General features: G+C 40.4%; 1 protein-coding gene across 1 annotated transcript in view; it reads right to left on the bottom strand.

The window, feature by feature from the left end:
• The window catches only part of LOC124605547 (equilibrative nucleoside transporter 1), a 97,230-nt gene that overhangs the window by 18,025 nt on the left and 52,647 nt on the right, over window positions 1-26,558 (bottom strand). Inside the window, exons 7-9 of the mRNA XM_047137304.1 lie at window positions 18,727-18,873; window positions 16,626-16,809; window positions 12,602-12,723 (exon numbers count right to left, since the gene is read on the bottom strand). Coding sequence (XP_046993260.1) covers window positions 12,602-12,723; window positions 16,626-16,809; window positions 18,727-18,873 — 453 coding nt within the window. The remainder of the gene's footprint in view (window positions 1-12,601; window positions 12,724-16,625; window positions 16,810-18,726; window positions 18,874-26,558) is intronic.

The following is a 26,558-nucleotide window of genomic DNA, read 5'->3' as shown; positions in this document are numbered from 1 at the left end:
ATTCAACTGATGCTACAACAGGCTTACGATCACTGATTCCCTGTTCTAAGCTGAGTCAAAATGTTTGGGCCTGTAAGTGACCAGGAAATCTAATATGTTGGCTTGATAAGTCAGTTCTCTGATAAGCTGCTTAAGGTAATTTTCATATAAGGTATTGACAACAATGTCACATGTTTCCCTACTATCTGCCTTAATTTTATAGTGTAAATGAGGACATAATCATTCTACATAGCACTAATTTGCTGCTGCTTGTGGAACTGTTCTATGTTCCACAGACCATAAGTACAGTATATAGCTGTAAATAAAACTATCAAATATTTTTTCTGTATTCACATTAATGTCCAGTAAAAAATGATCAGTGCAACAAAGGATACAAGGCAACAATGCATAGTATAAATGCAAACATAACCTCTAATGAGATGGCAGGGAACTCCACTGAGACAGAAAGGAAGTAAAAGAGCCGATGTAGGCCTACTGCTAGTTTCCTAAAGCTCACTCTATGGTATAACTAGAGATTGAGATTTGTTCCTTACAGACTTGATTGCAACAATGGATGGATATTTACTTTATCCAAAATCATATCTAACAAATCTGTAACCCAACAAATTATCTATGCTAACTGCTGTTGTCTTGAAGCAGTTAGCAGAGATGATCTGATGATTACAGGTGTACATGGTTATGGACACAGAGCTGAAGATGCCTAAACATTAAAAGTATTTGTTATGTTTAATATGTGAATACATTTGGTACACGATTCAGAAAAGATCGCAGTGAGTCCCCATTCGAAACATAATGACAACCTCAATGAGCTAAATGAGTCACATGAATAGTCCCCCCTCCCCCTCCCACAAACTGATTTTTGTCACACGGAGAAAAATGAAGAATCTGTAACAGCAATAGATGAAGGAAAATTCCTGGCAGAAAAGTAATTGAAGGCTAGCTGACACTGCTTGGGTGAAAGTTAATTTACTAATTGGTTCACACACTGATAACATTGTGGCATCAACAGTCACATAAACTAGGACAAGACAGCTCAGGGACTGTTATTACCTCTATCTGTCTACACTAATTTACCTGCAGGGTCTGTGAATCAAAGCCAATATTGCCTAAAATTACAGCTAGCAAAATATGAAAATATGGATAATATAACTTCATGTAAAAAGGCTTTGATACCTGTAACCCGACCACTGTGTTATGTGAATGTCAGTTGTGGAGAGATATGAGATGTCCAAGACAGCAGGTAAAAGTGTAAGGAACTTCAGAATAAAAATAGGACATTACCAACTCCCTAAAAGTCCCACAGTGCAATCAAAATAAAACCATACCTTAAAATTTCCTGAAAGTGTCCAAAGTGCTGTCAGAGAACTACATGATGGGTCACTAATGAAAGTGTTTTCTTCACAGACAATGGTTGCAATACCTTATTGATCACTTCCTGCTTTCTTTGAAGTGGGATATTTGAAAGTCACATTCAGGATCTTTTGGTGTCACACGACTGAATGGCATAATCACAAGTAATGCCAATTTAGGTGCACTTTGTAATTCAGTTATGGTAAAGTTGACACACATCATACTTTTTACTGCATTGTTATTTTAATATGTTTAATTTTGATTTCACAAGGATTAATTTTAGTTGGTGGCCATTCCACAAAAAACGCTGTATAGAAGTTAGAGCATAACTAGGTGTGACACGACTGCTTTCACAGGTGGCACTGCTGCTGATAAGCAAAGCCTGTGACAGAATTAAAGAGGGATGTGGAGGGTTAGTGCACAGACAGGTCTCGCAACTGCATCTTCCACACATGTGACACATGTGACACATGTGGCAAGAGGGTGGAAGTAAGTTCTGCGCAAGCAGGGACCGGGAGGTTACGTACATTGGGCAGACTGCAGAATACAGCTTTGGGAGGGACGGGAAGTATTGTGGGTAGGATGTTCGTCACTTCATTCTGGTGAAAGAAGTGGTTAAGTTACTCCAGTCCATGACGATATGGGTTCCTCATATGCCACTGGTTCATAGGCAACGTAAGAGGGTTAGGGACGCCTGTGGACATGGCCCAGGAATGTTTCTGGACTATGTTTGAGGGGTAATGCCAGTCGGTAAACAGCTTCAGCAGTAAGATGTGTTGATCCACCTTCATGTTTGACTCTACATACTTCTCATGAGGGTAAAATTGTTGGGGCACACACAATCACTGCATGCATATATACATGACATTACAACCATCGCAAAACTACTAGGGGGATCTAAAGCTATGGTACCTAGAGGCCTGAGAGAATACACAGTCAATGGAAAAAAAACTAAATTTATTAAAAAGAAGATAACTCACTCATCAACAGGAACACAAAAAAGAATGAGAACTTCACTAGCTTTTGGATAAATCCTTTCATAAGCTAACCCCCCCCCTCACTCACACACACACACACACACACACACACACACACACACACACACACACACACACACCTGTACAGCTCGTTGTGCTGTCTAACATATCATGCCTGCTGTACGGGTTCATTCTTGAAAATTTTGCACAGCTATGGCCATAAGGAAAAGCTAAGGGACTGACGGACACATCGGGTAGCGAGCACTGCAACGTCGTTATTTGGTGAGGTGTCTTTACAACACTACTCGTAGGAAAGGAAGCACAGCCTGGCAGGCACTATAAACAAATGAGGAGACAGGTGTGGAATAATCAGGTGCAACACAGAGCACTGAAGTGCTATGAAACACCCAAACGTAGCTGTTACAACAGTGCGTAGCAATCTGTATATGAAGGTCAAACTAGACTACAAAAAGATGACATTATAAACATTAAGGAACACTCCACTTGTCCCCTCCAGACAAACTACACAAGATGAAAGAAAAGGAGTATAAATAAGGGAGCCCAGAGGCTCTAGCCAACCAGTCGTGTCACCATTCTGACTGCACCTGATACAGGAAAAAATGATGATTGTTTCAGACGTAGGCTAATCACAATGATCTGGTGACAAATTTTGGCAGCCGACCGGCCCGCCGAATCAATCGCCGAACTCTGCCGTACAGATGCATCACAGCAATGGTGATGTGGGTCTGAGAAAGTCAGTGGTGTGTGGGTGCAGGGAGCAGGGGCAGCTGTCACCCACTCTCCGGGTTACTTTGTCTGACAGGTACAAACTGCCACTGACAAGGGTGGAGACGCTCCACTACGATGACTGGCAGTTGTTGCCCTCTAACATCTACACAGTGACCTCGAGAAGTGCTAGAGGGAATAGCCACCTGCACTCCGGAGGGCAGGCGTGCGGCTTCCAGCTCGGCTAACAACTGCTGCCGGCCGAACTGCCCAGTCCGAGACAGAAGCTATTACCTCACGAGGTCAGAAGGCGTGTACCGTAGCAGGAGATTCTGGTGCTGGCACTCGCACTGACACACACGTACACACACTGCACCGCCGTCGATCTGGATCGACAGGGGCACAGTGTACTCTTTGACGAAATAAATGTCAGTGCCAAACTCGTCTGTGTATCTCCGCACACCCTGGCGTGATCCAACCCTCTCTCCCAAACCATATCTCTCAGTCATCCTGTCGCATTACGATCCCTTGGGTCAGGGCATTGTAACAATCTGGTGTCAGAAAGTGTTCGTCTGTGTCCGACACTACAATTTGGTGAGAGAGTCGGTTTTGGGTGAGTGGTGAGTGAGGCAGTGGCACCTGAAGTGGGGTTGGTGGTATCAGCTGAGCACAATGTGGTGAGGTGAGTCTAGTTTTATTTCTATTTTTGGCGTTTGCTCTCTGTGTCAGGGTTATTTATCTGAGCTAAGGCGTGCCATGTACCAGAGCTGAAGCAGCAAACTGTTCTGTGTAGAGGCAAATTGCTCATCTGGCTAGTAGCTGTACTGAGTGTAGGTGGTCAATGACTCACTAGAAGAATTACTTTGTTGTTAGATTTTTGTGTATCTGTGCTTTTTTGTGTGTGTTTTTCTTTTTCTTTTTCTTAGACTAGAGTATGCAAAATGGTGGAAAAACAGGCTACCGCTATGCAGATCCAGTTGCCACTTTAACTCAGCGAGTGCATACGTTAACATAGGAATTGGTGCACAAGAGGTAGAGAAATTTCAAACTTAATTGTAAGTTAGAGCATGGGAAAGCGAGTCAGGTTCAGCTGCAATTGGATGATGATGATGATGATGATGATGAAAATAAATCTGGATTGAGAGTGCCTTCTGCCTCATCCGACCCCACAGTGGTCACATTAATTAATCTCTTTTTAGGCAAGGCAACAGAGGATGTGAAAATTTTTATTAAGGATATTAGGTATGCTGTATGTACTGTAGGACCTCGAGTAAAGCACATATGTTTCGAGAGTGAGCTGCCGTACTGTGCCAGTAGTACAAGTACTTTGTTAATGTAGTGCAACAAGTCTGTGGAGACGTTCTCGTATAGAATTATAAACTGAATCAGGGTGTATACACGGACAAGGAAAAAAATTCCCGGATTTCCTGGTAAAAAATACACTTTTTCCTGGGTGAAAATACACTTTTCTCATGTTAAGTGACAATATACTTTCCCATGGAACTCTAAAACTTATCAATCCTTTGAATGGTTAACGCTTTATAAACAGTGGATCTTCCCGCCATCACTTTAGAAAATGAAACCCAGAAAAAAAACATTGGAAAGATCTCTAATGAGTAGCAACATGTACATTGTGTATTTTCATATAACGATAAGCTGCATATTTTCATAATTATGAAATGATAAATTCACATTCTATCAAACAAAGCATGTTAGTTTCCAAAACATTGAATTTGGGATTACGATGCCCTTCTGTAAGCTAATCACAGTTCATATCAGATAATCTGGCCAGCAGATGACAGTAGATATTCATAGCATAAGACACGTGATGTCAGCAAATAGCAACACCATTGTTAAGTAGTGTTAACACAAACAGGAAACGTTAATCGTTTAAATTAATATACATAGTGTAGCTACAAGAAAAGCTAAACTTTCACATAAATATTGATCTCGAAGATTAATAAGCTACAAGAGAAGCTAAGCTTTTACATGTAAATTGGTCTTTTTATGTGTGTGTTATTCTTTAAGGTACATAACACAAATGTGCCAGTAAAATTTAAAATAATGACATAAATGTCTAGTCTTCTGTGTTAGAAATTCTTTTCAGTGACTGGTCCTCAAAGTGTTAAGTTTTAAACGAGAGTCAAACACTCTGTGATTTAAGAAATTCATCGCACATTCTCACATGTAACAGAATTCATCTTACATAAAGGGCAATTCACATTGAAAGTAGAGCTTTTCAAACTACCATTCGCAATATCTTCCCGTAATCTGTTAGAAATGGGTTCGTTGCAGCAGTTGCCAGAGAGCGCCAGAAAAAAGGCATCACTGCGCGTGCACAGCTATGATGGCGTATGTAGCCCATATGTTCATACATATAAAGCATTGAGAGATCTTACATCATAAAAGAAACAGGACATCATCAGAGGATACCCCAAGAGCATCGGAATTTTGTAAAACATACTCCAATGTACAACTCAGCCTGAAGTGCACATTCGTATGTCCGGATACACAATGAAGTAAACCTCAACCTGGTATGGTTTTTGGGATGTACATTTTCTTCGAATACCAGTACTGTACTACCTCGCGTTTGGTTCTTTATTATGGCATAATGCCATATGTGCCAGAAAATGAAAATATGCACTTAAAATTCAGCAAGCAGCTGAAGTTAGCCAATGGTCTCGAATGAAACATTTCGTTTCAAATAAATTGACTGTCTCAGCAGAAAATATTAATAAAAACCAAATTTCTTTGGAAAACTGATGAAAATAACTTCATTGTTCTGCAAGGCAATTATTGCTTGCCTGCCAAAAACATGGAAATAAAATATAATCAGGAAACAAACTAATAATATATTCCAGCCTACCGTAATTACGTGAATGTATTTTAATTGACTTGATAGCTCCCGGCCACAGTAATCCATTTTGTTTTCATTTGATGAGGGGAGCTGTAAACTAAAGGGAAACAGCAAAATCACTAAACGTAAACACAGGTCACGTGGAGACTATCCCTGTCTGCACTACAGCTCAGACTGCTCTGTGCATGCACGAATCTGGCAGCTGGCATGCGCCAGATAAATTTTTTTGGTTAGCATCTGGCTCCAAGTAGCCAGAAGCGGGAGAAGATACTGCTCGTATGGGACTGGACTGCTCATGCACATGAGCCCTCTGGCAACTGCTCAAATGAACCTAACATAAACAGTTGTGACATCACGCTCATGAGAAGCAGTTTGTTGTTTTTTTTCTCTCGTTTATATTTTATTGCTGTAGTATTACTCTGCACTAGCGGAATACAGTAATATTATTTGTTAGAGTATCAGTTCTTACCAGTCAAAACTACAAAATTTAACTGAAAACTAAAACAATCAAAAATTTCCAGAATTCTGAATAATTCCTGGGGTTTTCCCAGATTTATTGATTGTCCTGGGGCATATACATCCTGTGAATGCAAAGATATGTGCACAGACCCAGAGTGCAGGAGCTAATAGGCTGTTATTCCAAGAGGCAGAAAATAGAGCAGTGGATGTTTTTCTGCATGGTATACCAACAGAGATGTCACAGAGGGTACAAATGGAAAAGCCAGAAGAATTAGTGTCAGTTCTTAGGACTGCAACACATGTAGAGGAGGTGGATATTATCAAAGCAAAAAGTGGACCACCAGGTGTTCAGTTCTGAAATCAGTTGTTATAGACGTGGCTGGGAGGGACATACAAGGAAGCAATGTAGACAACAAGAGTGCTATGCATGTGTAAGAGTAGGAAAGGTGGGAAGCACATCCATGGGAAGCAGCTGGTAAATGCAAACGGGAGTGCTTCAACTGTTGGAAGGCAGTTCCAATAGACTGTAACACTGCACAAATTAGTGCAGAGATGGAATGCTACCTAATGGGCTTGGTAAGTGTTAGGAAACAAAGGTTTTTGGTTGACATTGGGGCGCATGTGTCCATTACTATTCTGAACCTCATGGGAAATAGGGGACTGGAGTGACCATGATATAGGTTACAAGGGGTTAGCGATAATAGTGTGAAATAATTGGGTATGGCAGTATTGGAGTTTTCAGTTGAGAAAAATTAGTTCAGGAAACATATGCAGGTATTGCCACTTGTAAGCGAGGGCTATTCAGTGGTTCTTGCGCTACTTTCTCAACAAACATCATGCTAAGGTTGATATTTATGAATGTTTTCAGTACAGATTGAGCAGCAGCATAAAATACCAGTCGATACGGGAATGGAAGAGTGGGTTTCAGTGGATACTGATTTGCCAAGAGAAATATTGAGAAACATTATGTGTGACTGAACTCTTAAGTAATAAAGAGTTGGATAGTTTACACTGTTTCATCTGCAGGAGTTTGGCACGTGCAAATGAGATTATTGCGGAAAAAATGATTCTGGTTAGTGTGGATAACTTTCGCAGAGGGTGCAATAATAATCACACTGGAAGTCTTGAAACCTGGATAGGTCGAGTCTAGAGAAAAGCCACAAACAACTGCTGACGCGGAAGTGTTATGAGGGAAAGTGGGTCACCTGTAGGGCAATGATTGAATGGCTGTGGAAAACTTGTTGAGGTTTAGTGATTTATTTTGTGCAGATGGAGGTTTCCCAGCAATCCAGTGACACAACGGCACATACCAACATGGGATAGTACACCAATTTATAGGAAGTCATACCCTATAGCAAGGCAACTGCAACAATTAGTAGAGCAGCGTAAGGGGCATGATGTGCTATGTAGTTTAAGGTCATGTAAGTACGCTGTATGATGCAGAGTTGTTAGTTTTTATTCATATTGTTATTATTGATATTCTTTGTTTGTTTGTGTGTGTGTGTGTGTGTGTGTGTGTGTGTGTGTGTGAGGGCGCGCGCGCGCATGCGTGCATTCTCAGAAGAAGGGAGGAGGTGAGACAGTAATTTTGTTCAACAATGCATAAGGATGAGGATGGTCCTGCTGTTGTTGACTTTCAGTAAGGGTGAGGCAGGGCTTGTAATAGCTGTTCAGTTTCTAGAATTTGGTGTGATGTTCTCAAGAGAAACAGCTGTTTGGTTTACTAGTCATAAATGGATGCTAAAAGCAATAGTGAAGATCTGGGAGATTATAAATGAGGTACAAAGGTTAGAAGAAGTCTTTTAAGAATGGTATAAGGAGGCAAAGGGAAATAATTTGTTTAGATAGATAAAGGAGAGTACCAGGAGTTGCAGTTCACTTACAGTAAATTAAGGAAGTAGTTGTCACAGTTGATGGATGTGATTCCGCAAGCTAGGAGCCAGTGGAAGAGCGACTGAGTAAATGGAGGAGGAACATTGTTAAAGACGACATTCGCCACAGCAGTTGATGAGGAAGTCCAGGAGTTAAATATCACAGTTGTTCAGGTTCAGCAGATAAGTTCTGTGAACGATGTCATGGAGTGGCATACAGCACTGTTATCAAACTTGGAACAAAGGTTGCTGAATAACATGGGACTAGTACAGGAACTGGCAACAGAGCTAACTCGATGTGTTAGTGGGACGAGGGAAGTGCTGAATAGCAATTTGGAGGGAATACAGAAGCAACTGAGTGCACTGGACAAAAAATTGAATCCAGCACAATTTACTACATGGAATAACAGACCAACTTGGGGATGACTGGAGTGAAGTGGTAGTGTTACAGGAGGTGATGTTTTATGTGGTAAATGGGCAACTTTTCACCTAAGGTATTCATAATCAGACTGTGTCAAGCAGAAGAGCAGTTTTCCACATAGTTACAGCACATAGCCAAAATGTTGCACTGTTCTTCCATATAGTTAGGGTAGAGGCAGAAACAGATGTGGCCAGGATGCATATAGCGATCCGTGTACCTGTTGCGGGGAGAAACTTGGGAGTTTCAATGCTACATCATTCACCTGTATCCAGTGAAATAGGGGATATTGGGGATGTGGGCACAAGTGAGAACATGAGAAGTATTGCTGGCCTTGGACAACAGGCAGACTCATGGTAATGTCATGGGTAAAGTTGGAAAGGTACGTACACGGGAAGGTTGTGATCCGTCTGGGTGACCATCTATGGACTGACAAGGAAATATTTGAAGTGAGTTTGCTACTGGGGAATCTAAATGGGACAAGTTGTGAGAGCTTCTGACAGCCTGAACTTACTTTCAGAGGGTCAGTATACACATGGTATAGTCAGTCTTCATGCTGAGAACTTTATGCTTGAATTGCTATGAAGGAGGAAGATCAGTAGAGTTGAGAAAACTCGAGCTTTGGGAAAGTAGAATGATTATTAATGGTACACCTTGTGAGATAATTGGGACAGACTTTCATATTCTGGCTACACTCGCAGGCTCAACTGTTATGACACTGTCACAGAATACATTGTACTGGCTGGAAGGATGTCTGAGGGTATTACCTACTCAAAATTTTAGCCTGTTTAAATAACAATCAATCCATAACTTATGCAGTCTTTGGACAAATTACAAGTCCCAGCAAGGAAGAATTTTGATGAAACAAACGTGGCATTATGATGACTATGATGTTAGTTGGTTTGTGGGGGACTCAACTGTGTGGTCATCAGCACCTGTACAAATTCCCAATCTGTACACAGTCCAATCTAGCCACTTTCAAGAATGATGATGGAATGATGAGGACAACACGAACACCCAGTCCCCGAGCAGAGAAAATCCCCAGCCCAGCCAGAAATCGAACCCAAGACCCCATGATCCAAAGGTAGCAACACTAGCCACTAGACCACAATCTGCAGACAATGTGGCGGCATGTAAACTATTCACGGGAACAGCAGCGGCCCAAAGTGTCAAAATTAAGTGTATCGGCTACTGGCTGTGGCATGTTTTTAGCAGAATTTTGCGTACTGTATTTCTGAGTAAAATGGAAGTAGGCATATGCTGTAGACATGCCAGCACACCAATAACCAGCAGAATGGTTGATAGGCATTTTAAGGAGTTAATTAGTATTTAAGAGTACAATAGGGGTACATGGTAGTTAAGGGGGGCAATATAAGTGTGAAGAGAAGTTCCATGTGGGGAAATTACAATGTGAACTGGAGGATTGTCCTCAATATATAAATTATTACAGTTAAGGTAGTTTAGTGGGAGCCAGATATTTGAGATTTGAGATGAATCTTCTCGAAAGGGAAGAGGTATGCTGCATTACAAATAAGTATAGGTATAGATTTAAGGAATCCTTGAAAATTTTGGGCAGCATTCGGAAGGTAAAAGTTACAGGACCGATGGACACATTGGACAGTGGGCACTGGTAGTATTGTTATTAAGCAAGTAGTTCTGCAGGGTAAGTTGACGACATCACTCACAGATGAGGAAGCACGGCCTGGCAGGAATATACACAAATGTGGAGATGGGTGTGGAGAAATCAGGCGCAACACACGACACTGACATGCAACAAAATACCTGTATGCTGCAGCTATAACAGGACCTAGCAACCTGTATGTGGGGGCGGAAGCAGGCCACAAAAAGCTGACATTATAATCATTAAGGAACACCCCACTCATCCCCTCCACACAGACTACATCAGAGATGTAAGAAAAGGAGTATAATAAGGGAGCCCAGAGGCATAAGGCAAGCAATTGCATCACCATTCTGTTCATATCTGGAACCAGAGGGAATAAAGATTGTTTGAGTTTAATGAATTGATGAATTTCAGTGGCCAATTGGCCCCCTAAATCAACCGCCAAGCTCTGCTGTACAGGCATGCCACAGTCCAAAACTAGGAGGGGCACAGGTGTGGGCAGCAGGCGGCCAGCCATCCTCTGCTCTCTTGGTGACATGCTCCGACAGACTGCAAGCTGCCGCCCTGGGCAAGTGACTGGAGCTTTTGAGGCTCGCTCACAAGAAGCACTTGAGGGAATAGCCAGCCACACTCTGGTGGGCAGCTGCATGGGGCTTCCGGCTCGACCAACACACACTGCCGGCCATGCCGCCTGCGCCAGGACAGGAACCATTACATCACAAGGACAAAGAGGCCAAGTGGCGTACCAGCAGAGTCCAGTGAATATGTTTGTGCTGATGCACGTACACACACTGCACAATTGCCAACTGGATCAGTAGAGACACTGTATATTCTTCAGCAGAATAAAAATCTATGCCAAACTTGTCTGTGATTCTCTGTATGCCCTGGCGTGATTCAGCCCTCTCCCCAAATCATATCTCTCAGTCATCCTAGCACTTTATAACCCCCTGCGGCCAGTGGGTCCTAACAATATAGTCGGTATTGCAAACATCTTGTAAACCGGTAAATGCAAAGTAAAGGCTTCAGCACTGTAAGAAGCACAAAACCTGGCTGTGTGACCTATGAAAAAAATCCAATGTAGTCCAACAAGTATACTTTATCTTCCTATGTTTACGTATTGAGAACACAAGGGGAATCTCTGCTACTTTCTTCTATCTTTAGTGTTTTTAGAGGGGTCTACAGTCTACTAAAGTAAAGAAGCAGAGATAATTAATAAGGTCTGTGGAACAATGGTAGGATAAGTTATGCATTCAACCTAACATGCACAGTTCCCAGCAGAGTGTGCATGTTATAAGATGATAGTGCCTGGCGTTATGACAGTAAATTTCTAAGACTGATTTGGTGATCATGAGGCTGAAATACCATGATTTCCTTCAATTCTACAATTCCTGAATTTGAATATTATTGGACAGTTGTCACCTGAAGTGAAAAGCAATTAAGGGCATATTAACCAACTCAGAAACTGGATGTTTCTTTCTGAAGCTTGATATAAAATGTAATGGATCACCCCTGAGGACGTTTTATCCGATAGAGAATTCAAGCCACTTTGGAAGAAGGAAGGTTAAGGTTTAATGTTTACCCCAACAATAAGATCAATAGAGCCAGTGGCTCCTTCTTCTGGCAGAAGAGTTGAAGGGAAAGGAAGAGGGGTGAAGGGAAAGGACTGGAGAGGTTTAGGAAAAGGAGTACAGTTAAAAAGAGTCACCCAGTCAGGGGAGACTTACCGGACGGGATGAGAAGGATCTGTCTTTCCTTCTCATCCCGTCCGGTAAGTCTCAGCCCTGGCTCTGAAAGCTTGTAAAAGCTAAATCCTTTTGTGTGTGTGTGTGTGTGTGTGTGTGTGTGTGTGTTCCCTGGTGAGTGGATTTTTTTATCTATTCGTTTATATTATATTTTATCAATAATTGAATATTTTTGTTGTAATATATACTGATAGAAATGATAAAGTGACAGGGATGTTAAGGAAGTCTCTGCAAGATGTTACTTCAACCACATATATTTTATCACAAGTTGATTGCATTGTAATAATTCAGAAGTACTACATTAGGCGTTTCCATGTCATAGTACACATCATCCCATGAACTGGCAGTGAGCTTCCCTAAAAGTTCAACACATTCTTCTTACCTCTTCATTAATTCCATAACAAAAATAGATTAGAAACTGGAGAACTGCAACTCCCAATAATTATGTTTAATAACTCATTGCAGCACATGGGTGAGATGACTAATTTAAAGAAATTTGAAACTTTTGTCTTTATAATTAAACCAAAATACTTCTTCACAATAAACAAAATAGTAGTACTCTCCAATTAGTAATACTTACCCATGTGAAAACAGCTGACAACAAGCTTCCAAGCATAGCACAAACGTTGAATGTTAAGAAACACGTAACCTCAGTGAAGTACTTCTCACTTATGATAAAATCTGGATCACTCTGTTTGATATCTGTAGGAACAAAGATATGATTAGTCATGATATTATAAAAAGGTAACGTTCAATACAGATCTTTAACAGTTCTATCTTTTCCAAATACAATATGATTAAAACAGAAATTTACAGACGCTTTAATTACATACTTCAATACTACAATTTGACACACTTCTCCCTGTCACTTACAAAACAAAAACAACAAAAACAAGGATTAGAGAATGAGTACTGAAACCATGAAAATGATAAAATAGATCATTCCCCCTCCCCTTTCCCCCTTCATGTCATGCACACAGACTAGTGAAAGTATTTTGAATCATACCATGCTGTTTACATAAAGACTACCTACGCTTGCCTGACAAGTGCTGGAATAAACAACAATAACTAATCATTAGACTATAGAAATAGTGATGGTGTGCAGATCAGCAGTGTTTCTGTTGGTTCGAGATTTTAGTTTGGCTATACTTAAGAACTGTGTAGTAAAGATGCACTTAGCCACATTTGGATAAAATCATGATGCATACAACTGCTGTCGTTATAATGGAAGAATGTAGAATAATAGTTGATACACTAGCAACAGCTTAATGAAACTCACTGCATACCAAGACAGGCTACTTTTTGGTTATTTCAAGCATCTGATGTCTTATCATAACTTTTATAGTTAATAAAAAATAGCACTTATCTATTCATAGCAAATAGTTATGTTTTGTAAAACAGATTATCTTGATAAGGAGAGATCAATAACTTTGTGAAGCTTTGAATTGAGGACAAAAATAACACTGTATAATTAAAGAGAAGAATCCTAACTCTTCCCCTGTAGGGGAAAGGACAGTCATAAATCTATTGGGTACAGCGTAACAAAGGAAAAGGGGGATGAAAAATTTACACCTGTTGTGTCATTGCCTAATTTTCTTATATGAGAATGCGCAACATTTATACCTCTGAAGCCTCATTAACCTGTTAAGTGGGTAGTTTGTGTACGCGCCCCTCTTCCACAGTGGGTAACATAGGCCAGCGCGCCCGTTCGCGGTGGCTGCGCACTGTTCTCACGTTTTCCTTCGCATTTTCATTGTTGAATTCAAATTGATATTGGGAGGAGGAGATTAGTGTTTTAACGTCCCGTCAACAATGAGGTCATTAGAGACAGAGCGCAAGCTCGGGTGAGGGAAGCATGGGGAAGGAAATCGGCCGTGCCCTTTCAAAGGAACCATCCCGGCATTTGCCTGAAGCGATTTAGGGAAATCACGGAAAACCTAAATCAGGATGGCCGGAGATGGGATTGAACCGTCGTCCTCCCGAATGCGAGCCCAGTGTGCTAACCACTGTGCCACCACGCTCGGTTGATATTGGGTGGAAATGAATAAAATATATTGCAGACGTTAATAAAACTGTATTTTCACAATATTACATATTGTTTTCAGTGTGAAACATTTTAAAACAAGGTGCTGCACAAAAGGAAACTTCGCATTCTGCGCACCAGTATGAAGTCTCTTTGCGAAGGCCTTTTCTCATACACACCACACACCTCCTTGTTGATCTTTTCTTCGTTGTGGGTGGCAGAAGGTCTGGAAAATGCCTGGCTGTAAGGCGTGTTGCTTTTGGTGTTCGAGGTGAACGTCCTACTGATGTCCCTTGATGTGGTGAAGATATGGTTAACTGTTCACCAAGACTAATCAGGAAGCTCATTCTACTTTGTTTGCCACCATGCTTCTTGTACAGAATGTATGCATTGTAGCATGCAATATCCAACAAGTGGCGGAAAAGCTTCTGATAGTATTTTTTCAGCCTGCTTCTGGCCATCTGGTAGCTTTGTAACTGAGAATCGCACCTATCCACGCCCCCCCCCCCCCCCCCCCCCAATATTCTTGTTGTAGTCAAACGCAAACGACAACTTGTGGTTTTTGAATGATTCCCTTCTTCGAGTTTACATTTACAAATGTGGTTAGCACACTGGACTCGCATTCGGGAGGACGACGGTTCAATCCCGTCTCCGGCCATCCTGATTTAGGTTTTCCGTGATTTCCCTAAATCGTTTCAGGCAAATGCCGGGATGGTCCCTTTGAAAGGGCACGGCCGATTTCCTTCCCCATCCTTCCCTAACCCGAGCTTGCGCTCCGTCTCTAATGACCTCGTTGTCGACGGGACGTTAAACACCACTAACCTAACCTACATTTACAAATGTATCATCGTGGAAGGTGCTGACCATAACAACATCTCTTTTGTCTTTCCATTTCATTACCATCTGCTTGCCTTTGTACCCTGTTATGTACTCCCCTTTCTTCAGTTTTTCCTTTTTTACGAGGTCAGGGAACCCCTTCCTGTCTTGCCGCATTGTGCTGACAACATCGGTGTTATTGCTGGTTAGTTTGTCCACCAAATCTGTACTGGTGTACCAGTTGTCAAGATAAATACAGTAGCCTTTCCCGAGTGCAAGCTCCAAAACAATTTGAGAGGTTATTTTTTTTGTCTGGATAGTGGCTACCATAATTAGTGTCCTTTCCAGTGTAAACAATAAAGTCCCATACATACCCAGAACTGCTTTCACGGAGTTCAAACAATTTGATGCCAAATCTGCTACGCTTTGATGGAATATATTGCTTCCATCCAAGCCGTCCTTTCCAGAGCAACAACGATTTGTCAACAGTGATGTTCCTTCTGAATTTAGGCCGCAGATGCTCCATAATGGGGTGAATTTTGAATAGTTTTCTGCTGAGAGTACCTAGTGGATCATATGAGGTATTGTCAGCAAAGTGGAGGAATTTCAATAGAAGATAAAACCGCTTTTCACTCATCACTTTCCTGAAGAAAGGTGTGTCAACTGATTCCCTCTTTGAAAAGTACATTTTGTGGTCTGGTTTGTGAAGAATTCCTTGAGGTACAAGCATTCCAATAAGTGTTTTTACCTCGTCACGTGTAGTATTCTGCCAACTGTGAACCCTGGAGCATGCTGCTAAATTGGGATGAGAAGCTATGAAATGTTCTGCAAATAAGTTCATCTGTTCAGCTATCATTGTGCACAAAGCATCATCCACAAAACACATAAAACAACTCGTCACATCGTTTTGTTTTAGAAGCACAACTGCCAAAACACATAAAACAACTCATCACATCGTTTTGTTTTAGAAGCACAACTGTACCACTATTACCACTGAACAAATATTGAATACGAACTGAACTACCACTCACAAATTCACTAGGTACCGTCTGCTGCATTAGTGTCTCGTTGTCAGATGTTTCTGAATCGAAGTCACTTTCACTATCCTCAACATCTGTATCTTGAAAACTTTCAGAACTGTCACTGAAATTATCGTCACTTTCTAAAAGCAGCTTCTCAATCTCCGAATCTGATAAACGACTTCTTTTCGCCATTGCAAAAGGTCACTCACTAAGGCTGCAGTAAACACAGACAAAAAAGGCGTGCTTTTGCAGCTGCTTCACAGGACGCATTTTCTCGACGCGCTCGGGTGGACAATGTTATAACTAGCCTAGAACACGCTGTGTTGCATGAGAAGAGCTGCCATCTAGTGAACGAAGCTCAACTAATACCACAGTGTCAACGGCAGGCCGATAACTCGTCATTCCCACTAACTACCAGCCACAGAACGCAGTGGACGGATATATCCGTCGAACCCACTGTGCAATACCAGAGCATGCACGCATATATCCGCCATGCCCACTTAAAAGGTTACTCCCGTGTTACAACTCTGTTTCTACCTCATAAATTATCCATTTGCTCAGATATAGTTCTACCAAATACAAGGCATGTGATCTCAACAATCAAAGATCATATCAGAAAAGTTACTGACAACAATTTCTAGACAACTTCTATCCCTGTAAAAAGCAAACTACTACATACAATTTAATAATCTCTCACATGCACAAGAGAGTCTAATAAATAAGTCATATGATTTTCAACTAACCTGAATGAACAGCTGGAAAAACAGACAACGTCACAAAGAAAACGAAAAACACGTTGAAAAGCTGTGGGAAACACTGTTTGAAAATCTGAAAGTAGGGCACATGTGGTGATGCTCTGCCAACAGCCTGACACTCCTTGCTTTGTTGTTCTTTTTGAGCTAGAAGCTCATGGTAACGATAAAATCTCTGCAACAATAATAATAGTAACAACAATAATAAAATATCAAGTAGCCGGAAAGCATTATTAGATTTGTGCAATACACCATACAGAAGTGTATCTAATTTTTATTCATTATGATAAACCACTAAAGGATTTTTTAAAACTACTACAAAATGTTTGAATTAAATAAAACATGCACTAGTTACTGCTGCTGGACACTTATTACATTTGGAAACAATGTCTGTTTATGTGTAGGAAAATGAACCAGTCCTGTGTACAAATGCAGTAAGGAGAATGCAAGTATTGTTCCAGAAATGAGCCTACAAGACAGATTTTTTTTCAAGTTTAACATGTGCACACCTGTGACAAATAAATTTACTAACAGTTTTTGAGTGCAGAAATAAATAATTTACACTAGCTTCCTTAAAATTACAGTTTATTAATTTCCTTATCATCTTGTGCTCCAAAGCTCAATAATATAAAAGTTAATAAAAACCATCAGAGCTTTATTTCTGATATGTTTCCTACACCACATCTGGTTTGTTCTAAATGAACATCTTAAAACGACACTCTAACTTCACCAACAATCTTCATAACTAAATCTCAAAAAGTGACAGAAATGTGTTAATGTCATTACTCAAAACTGTCTAACCATCACACATACCACTGAAAGGAACTTTCAGGAACATGATGAGCACACTGAAACACTTTGCTGACCACCTTGCGTAAGTATAGCCATCAGTACATGCAGGGAGCATAACACGCTGTGTCATACTGGTACAGTAGTGCAAGTCTTCAACTGGACACTACTCCAGCAACTTGTGTGTACCTTGTAATCATAACATGGAAAGGGGACCAACAGTTTGACATGAAATCCGACTTAAGTGTTGTTCCTAGCGAATCTTCACAAATCACTGAGAGATGTACATTAAGTTAAAGGTTGAATGAAATATACCGATATCCAAACAGGATTTGATCCTGTCACCTTTCAGTTTCCAAGCACACATTTTACTGTCGGACTACCAGGCCACCACTTAAGACAGATATTAGTGCTATGATTGCAACTTGCATCATTTTCTGTCCTACTGCTTTCTGCAGGGAAAAAAACCTACTGGGGCATAAAGTTATGTTGGATATTAACATTATTTCACCATTGCCATCAACATTGACAGTGCTTGTAAATAATTAAGACAGGCCCATCTGACATCCATTTGTGAATCAAGGTCATTAAACAACGTCTTTCAACATATCACAATTCCAAGCACAAAATTTATGCTGGTTGGGTAACTCAACTTTTGTCATCCTCAAATTAACAAAATGTTCAAAACCCTGAACAAATACCTCTGTCTATCGAGCTACATCCATGCTGGCTTTGAAACTAATTCCTAATTTCTCCATATTTCTTTTGATACCATCTGAAACACTGCAGAACAAAATAACTACATCTGTAAGCAATGCCTTGATTAGTTTCAGTTCTTTACCTTCTAAATTACACCTGGCTAGTTCTGGTCACTCCTTATACTAAGATCGGAGAAAATAAAACCAAAATATATTTGCAAAACCTCACTTAAACAGATCCATTAAATTTCAGGAATTCAGCTGCATACATATTATTTCCTCTTTTGCATGTGGCAGTACTCCTGAAATTTAATAGATCAGTAATTACGCGGCAAAAATATCGAGATATTCCTCATTTAAATTGTTTTATCTCTGAATCTTAGAAGTATTCTAAAGATCTTCATCTAGTAAATGTAAAATAAGAGGATGTCAGAGTAAAATTTTATTTTATAATTATACGAAAAATCTTTCCCTGTTTAACTTGAAAGTCATATTAATTGATAAAACTACTTTCATTCTAAAAAGAAATGATTGTCAACAACAACAACAACAACAACAAACTCTAACATAACTTATATTATATTAACATACTGACTGAAACTTACATTCAAAGGAAGGGCGAAGTAGGTATCAAAACATGCCAACAAAATGAAGAGGGCTGTAATAAAGTAATAAATGGCAGCTGTCCTCACATTTGGTGCCATTGCCAATGACATTATGTTGATGATTGACGAAATTGCACCACTGATGTTCTAAATAAAAAAAAAAGACACATTAATTAATCAATCTCTATTACATCTAATAGCTAAGCAAATTTTTCAAATATTCACGAAGGAGATTAACATAATTTTTCACTATGAGAATCAGTAAACAGCAAACAATGGGAGTGCAAAACAGTCACACTACCCTTTGCCTTCATAATGGCAACTGCTTTACTCAAAATTTACAATCAGTCTAAGAAACCGTATGAAAATAGTCCACATGCACACGGCGTGTGATGAGTTTTTATCTTTGCATTATTCTGTGGCAACTACACAAGGGTTGATTTGGCACTTTCACCACTCTTGTACTGACACCACACATTGGTGCATGTTTCAATTTCTTTGGACAAAGTCTACCTCCGTCATCCAAATTTGTCTTTACCTTTCTTCCCTTGTAAGCAGATAGCTAAGTTTCTGTACATAACACTTTTTTCTTGTCTTTCAGAATTTAGCATAAGGTGTGTGTGTGTGTGTGTGTGTGTGTGTGTGTGTGTGTGTGTGTGTAGTAAGGGGGGAGAAAATGACATGCATGCACGCGATGCAAGACCTGTTCCACATATTTCTGTTTTAGCATGTGAGTATGAAATAGAGTTCTCCAGCTGATAGTTAAATAACTCTGTGTTCCACAGGTAATTTGCACTTTGTATCATGGTACATAATGAGTCAGTTTCTATGTTAATGACAATGATTAATTTGCAAAGCTAGCAATTTATAAATGGGCACATGCAACAGTGAAAGCTACTTTAGTTTCATGGGGTAGTAAGCATAGCATTCTTTTGTACTTCGTTTTCTACCAGTGCCCAAAAAATAGCTTCTAAAATTATCATTAACAATAAAATAACAGAACAAGTTGAACACTTCAGATATCATGGCTATAACATCTCTTTATGATACAGGGATAAAAAATAAGGTGAATACATTCAGGAAAATTTACAGTACAATCAATAGATATCTAAAAAGTAAAGCTCTCAAACACATGTCACTGAACTTTTATAAGACTTGTTCTAGCAGTACTATTATATAGAAATGTATTATGGATGGTAAACAAGAACTGCATATCTATAGTAGTTAGATCCAGTTTCTGAGAAGTATTGAAGGATTTAAAGGAATGAATAGCATCTCAATAAATGTATTAAACACCTGCAGTGTAAAAGAAGTATCAGACAGAAGGAAGATTAGAGATTAACATCCCTTCGACAGCGAGGTCATTAGAGATGGAGCACTAGCTTGGATTAAAAAAAAAGAGGGAAGGAAAATGGCCATGCACTTTTCAAAGTAACTATACAGGCATTTTTTCTTTAATCTTTTTAACAAAACCTTCCTTAGAGAACATATACACAGTGGTCCAGAAAAATGTACTCTCTCTTTGATAGTTAATATTTTTGGAACAAAATGACATGTCGCTGCAATTTTGCAAGGAAGTGTAGTCCATTGTTTTCTCAAAAGATCTTGGTGCATATTTTCCAGCAGATGGCAGTGTAGCAATGAATGAAATAAGACTCTCATTTGACCAATGCAAGGCCGTATTGAAGTGTTACTTCTAAGTACAAAAACCCAGTAGAGGTAAATGGCAATGGTGGAATGTGTACGGAACTTAGCCACCAACACATAAAACAATTTATCACATTTGGGATGAATTTGAAACTGACAGTACTGATCAGGATTTGCATAAAGAAAGGTCTGGCTAACCAAAAACATCAAGTCCAGCTTCAAGTCCTGTAGTGTTGCAACATTTTACTAGGTCACCTCAAAAATCTGTGATGCAGGGTGCACTTGACAGCAGGGTAAGCCGATCAAGCATATGACGAATTCTGAAGGCTGCAAAGTGTAGCTGCATACTATGAACAAGGATGAGCTGGATCAAAGGATGGAGTACCGCAAGGATGAACAGTTTGTGGAGATGGTGACCTTGTCTGATGAGGCACAATTGAAACTGAATGGTACTGTAAACTGCCACAAGTGCATATACTGGGCTCCTGAAAATCCTCACATTCACGTTGACAAATATGTTAATCTACCAGGTGTTAATGTCTGGTGCGGTTTGATTGGCCCATTCTTCTTTGACGATACCATAATTGGTGACGTGTATCTTCATATGCTGCAATCATCGATTTTACCTGAGAGCCAACAGGTGTTTGTAAATTGAAGAATTTACCTACAACAAGATGGCGCTCCGCCTCACTACCAAAGAGATGTCAGAGCCTACTTGGATGAAAATCATCTGGACCATGGATAGGTTGAAGAGGGGCTGTTCAGTACCCACCATGGTCTCCACACCTTACACCTCGACTTCTACCAATGGGCAACCTTGAAAAATGAAGTTAATCAACAAAAAGCAGCTACACTGAATGAGCTACGAGAAACCAGTCCTATGCAGATATCACACTGGCAACATTGCCAGCCTTAGTTCGGTAAACAATTCAAAGGCATCGACATCGTTTGGCTGCTAGCGGGGTCACTTTGAACACACAAAATAACCTTCTCCCATTAATATTGACTATCAAAGAGCGTCTATATTTTTCTAGACCCCTCTGTATGTAGTGGACAATGAAGTGGGTGTCATCAATATCTTCATTTTAAATGAATGGTTTCAGTTCTCTGAGAAAACAGATGTGTGTGCAAGTTGCGTTTGTGTGTGTGTGTGTGTGTGTGTGTGTGTGTGTGTGTGTGTGTGTGTGTACTGCTGACAAAGGCCTTAATGGCCGAAAGCTATAATTGTGTGAATCTTTTTGTTGTGCCTATCACGACTCAGCATCTCCACTATATGGTGAGTAGCAACTTTCCTTCTCTCGTATTGTTATATTTTCATTTTATTTTTTTATACATTGAAAGATGAACACTGTGCAATATTCTTCCGGAAGACAAAGTAAACACTGCTGTGGCAAACTTATTAAATGCTACCGTATACTCTAATGAACCAAAGAAACTGGTAAACCTGCCTAATATAATGTAGAGGCCCCACGAGCACACAGAAATGCCACAACATGTAGCAGCATGGACTCAACTAATGTCTGAAGCAGTGCTGGAGGGAACTGACACCATGAATCCTGCAGGGCTGTCCATAAATTCGCAAGAGCAACAGAGCGTGAAAATCTCTTCTGAACAGCATGTTGCAAGGCATCCCAGATACGCTCAATAATGTTCATATCTGGTGAGTTTGGTGGCCAGCAGAAGCATTCAAACTCAGAAGTGTGTTCCTGGAGCCAATCTGTAGCAATTCTGGATGTGTGGGCTGTTGCATTGTCCTGCTGGAATTGTGCAAGTCTGTTGGAATGCACAATGGACATGAATGGATGCAGGTGATTAGACAGGATGCTTACGTACATGTCACATATCAGAGATGTATCTAGACATATCAAGGATCCCATGTCACTCTAAATGCACACGCCACACACCATTACAGAGTCTCCACCACTGTGAACAATCCTGTGCTGACAGGCAGGGTCCATGGATTCATGAGGTTGTCTCCATACCCGTAAATGTCTATACAATTTGTTGATACAATTTGAAATGAGACTCGTCCGACGAGGCAACATACGTTCCAGTTACCAACAGTCCAATGTTGGTGTTGACGGGCCCAGGCGAGGTGTAAATCTTTATGTCGTGCAGTCATCAAGGGTACATGAGTGGGCATTCGGCTTCAAAAGCCCATGTCGATTATGTTTCACTGAATGGTTCGCACACTGACACTTGTCGATGGCCAAGCACTGAAATCTGCAGCAATTTGCGGAAGGTTTGCACTTCTGCCATGTTGAACAACTGTCTTCAGTTGTCGTTGGTCCCGTTCTTGCAGGATCTTTTTCTGGCTGCAGTGATGTCAGAGATTTGATGTTTTACCAAATCCCTGATATTTATGGTACACTTGTGAAATGGTCGTACAGGAAAATCCCACTTCATTGCTACCTCGGAGATGCTGTGACCCATCACTCGTGCGTTGACTGTAACACCATGTTCAAACTCACTCAAATCTTGATAACCTGCCATTGCAGCAACAGTAACTGATCTCTCAACTGTGACAGGCACATGTTGTCTTATACAGGCACTGCCAACCACAGCATCATATTCTGCCTGTTTACATACAGGGTGTTACAAAAAGGTACGGCCAAACTTTCAGGAAACATTCCTCACACACAAATAAAGAAAAGATGTTATGTGGACATGGGTCCGGGAGCGCTTAATTTTCATGGTAGAGCTCATTTTAGTTTCATCAGTATGTACTGTACTTCCTCGATTCACCGCCAGTTGGCCTAATTGAAGGAAGGTAATGTTGACTTCGGTGCTTGTGTTGACATGCGACTCATTGCTCTACAGTACTAGCATCAAGCACATCAGTACGTAGCATCAACACGTTAGTGTTCATCACGAACGTGGTTTTGCAGTCAGTGCAATGTTTACAAATGCGGAGTTGGCAGATGCCCATTTGATGTATGGATTAGCACGGGGCAATAGCCGTGGCACGGTACATTTGTATCCAGACAGATTTCCAGAACGAAGCTGTCCCGACAGGAAGACGTTCGAAGCAATTGATCGGAGCACGGAACATTCCAGCCTATGATTCGTGACTGGGGAAGACCTAGAACGATGACACCTGCAATGGACGAGGCAATTCTTCGTGCAGTTGACAATAACCCTAATGTCAGCGTCAGAGAAGTTGCTGCTGTACAAGGTAACGTTGACCAAGTCACTGTATGGAGTGTGCTACGGGAGAACCAATTGTTTCCATACCATGTACAGCGTGTGCAGGAACTATCAGCAGCTGATTGGCCTCCAGGGGTACACTTCTGCGAATGGTTCACCCAACAATGTGTCAATCCTCATTTCAGTGCAAATGTTCCCTTTACGGATGAGGCTTCATTCCAACGTGATCAAATTGAAAATTTTCACAATCAACATGTGTGGGGTGACGAGAATCCGCACGCAATTGTGCAATCACGTCATCAACAAAGATTTTCTGTGAACGTTTGGGCAGGCATTGTTGGTGATGTCTCCATTGGGCCCCATGTTCTTCCACCTACGCTCAATGGAGTACGTTATCATGATTTCATACAGGATACTCTACCTGTGCTGCTAGAACATGTGCCTTTACAAGTGCGACACAACATGTGGTTCATGCACGATGGAGCTCCTGCACATTTCAGTTGAAGTGTTCGTACGTTTCTCAACAACAGGTTCGGTGACCAATGGATTGGTAGAGGCGGGCCAATTCCATGGCCTCCACACTCTCCTGACCTCAACCCTCTTGACTTTCATTTATGGGGGCATTTGAAAGCTCTTGTCTACGCAGCCCCGGTACCAAATTTAGAGATTCTTCGTGCTCGTATTGTGGACGGCTGTGATACAATACGTCATTCCCCACGGCTGCATCCGCGCATCAGGGATTCCATGCGACGGAGGGTGGATGCATGTATCCTCGCTAACGGAGGACATTTTGAACATTTCCTGTAACAAAGTGTTTGAAGTCACGCTGGTACTGTCTGTTGCTGTGTGTTTCCATTCCATGATTAATGTGATTTGAAGAGAAGTAATAAAATGAGCTCTAACATGGAAAGTAAGCGTTTCCGGACACATGTCCACATAACATATTTTCTTTCTTTGTGTGTGAGGAATGTTTCCTGAAAGTTTGGCCGTACCTTTTTGTAACACCCTGTATCTCTGTATTTGACTACACATACCTATACCAGTTTCTTTGGCACTTCAGTGTATATTAAGCTAGGTAAATCAGATTTGATGATGGCTCAACAGCACTTCACCTTACACACAAATCCACAGAAATGTTTGCCAAATCTCTGTAGTATCACTGAATGCAGTCTTCCACTGCTGGATCTGGGTTACTGCTGACATTTGTTTCATGGGCACAAGGCCATGGCCCAAGACACATGATTATGTCACAAAACAAGTATCTGTGTAGTATGTTTTAAAAGTAGGGCTTCACATTTTATTGTGTCATATTCATTGTGGCACAACTCGGTACCGTAACAGTGAGCCAATGCTTGATAAATAGATCATAAGTTGGGTTACCGTGTATCCAATGGGCATCTTTACTAAACACATTAGCTAATTCCCATGTACCCTGGAATTTAGAGGACTGGTAATTCCCTTCCCTGAATAGAAGAATACTCAATTAGCTTTTTATTTGCTTGTATGTTGGTACATAAATTAAACGGTTTGAAGATGCTAAAAATTAATTGTGGAATATGCTTAACATTTTGCTGGGGATCAAAGAACATAGGTATCAACGAATTTGATTTATCTGACATATGGATATGGAGGACAGTCCGGTTATAGTGTGGCACAACATGCCGTCCACATGTCAGCCATTACCTCACTGTTGAGTGAAAAGGTCTTTTGTCAATGGAAGAAAGAAGGAAGAAGATCTTATGTTTTGGAGTTTAGTTAATGTACATTTAGTGTGATTACCAGTCAGTCACATGCATCTACTACACCTCTTAGTTTTTTTATCATAATCTTATATATTGGATTCTGTGTGTATGATAACTTTCTTGTAGGCCTAAAGTTAGAATGTGTTTTGTTGTTTATCCTGATTATTTTCATGCTTTTGTCTCTTTTGGTTCGCTTGTGTTTATTTTCTCTTAAGTGTTCTGCAAATGTAACAAGATTTCTCCTATATTGTCAGACTCTCGCGTTCTTTGTTAAACAGATGTCAAGTGACTGCCTCCTCCCCCCCCCCCCCCTCCCTTTTCCACATACCACTCCTCATACACATGACCACTGTCTCGAACTGCAATCAGGTCTTAATACCCCAGTCGCATTGTCTTTTTATAAGAAAAATTGTGGGTTAGTTTTTATTTCTTCCAGTACATATGCTTTTTGGGATACTGAATCCTTATCTGAGGTTCGTCAACTAAATTTCATGATACAACATTGAAAAAATATAAAAAAGATAAAAAATCACTTCTTGGCCGATATTTGGCTTATAACTTTGAAACTATCAACTTTTCTTAAATAACCTCTGAATTTGAAATGAAAGTAGATAAAATTTCCTACAAATTTCACTATTAAGGTTTTTTCTCCCTTGGACCATTAGGGCTCAAGTGCTAGTTGAAAATTGGCATACTTCAGCTGTCTCCATAAAAACCTACTTTTCCACTCAAAAACTCGAATTTATTTTGGAAGGCTGTCTGTGAATTCCTCCAGTTCTACGCAGAACCTTATTTAGGTTGTATACATAAAGGCATAGGTCATGTTTTGAAAAATTACACAACATTCAAATTATTTAATCAAGTCTGAAATTGTACAAATTCAGTTACAATAAAGTTGAAATACCAATGCAAAATATTGAAAAAAATATTGCATATTATTATATAATATTACATATGCTTATATATTACATAGTTATAAGAGCAAAAATTGCATGTGCCTTTGTCACTCAGAGATTTCTGATTGAGGTTCTTCGAAGATGGCGGATCCTGGCACAGGTTCTGGTTGTTCAATCATCAGTGTCAGGGCTGCTTCATCTGGAAAATGAAAGAGGTGGTGAGAAAACAACAACTTGTGATAACATCTCATCTCAAGAAAAGGAATTATTACAAAACAGACTGTGAGATCACACACACCTTCCGCATCATATAAGCGTCTTTCTTCTATCTGTTCTTGGTATCTTCCTTCAGTCTCTTCTTCATCTATGTTAATGCTGTCTTCTGCGGACTCAACGTTTT

This window comes from Schistocerca americana, chromosome 3, assembly GCF_021461395.2.
Source record: "Schistocerca americana isolate TAMUIC-IGC-003095 chromosome 3, iqSchAmer2.1, whole genome shotgun sequence".
Taxonomy (NCBI): domain Eukaryota; kingdom Metazoa; phylum Arthropoda; class Insecta; order Orthoptera; family Acrididae; genus Schistocerca; species Schistocerca americana.
This window is presented reverse-complemented; position numbering and strand designations above follow the sequence as displayed.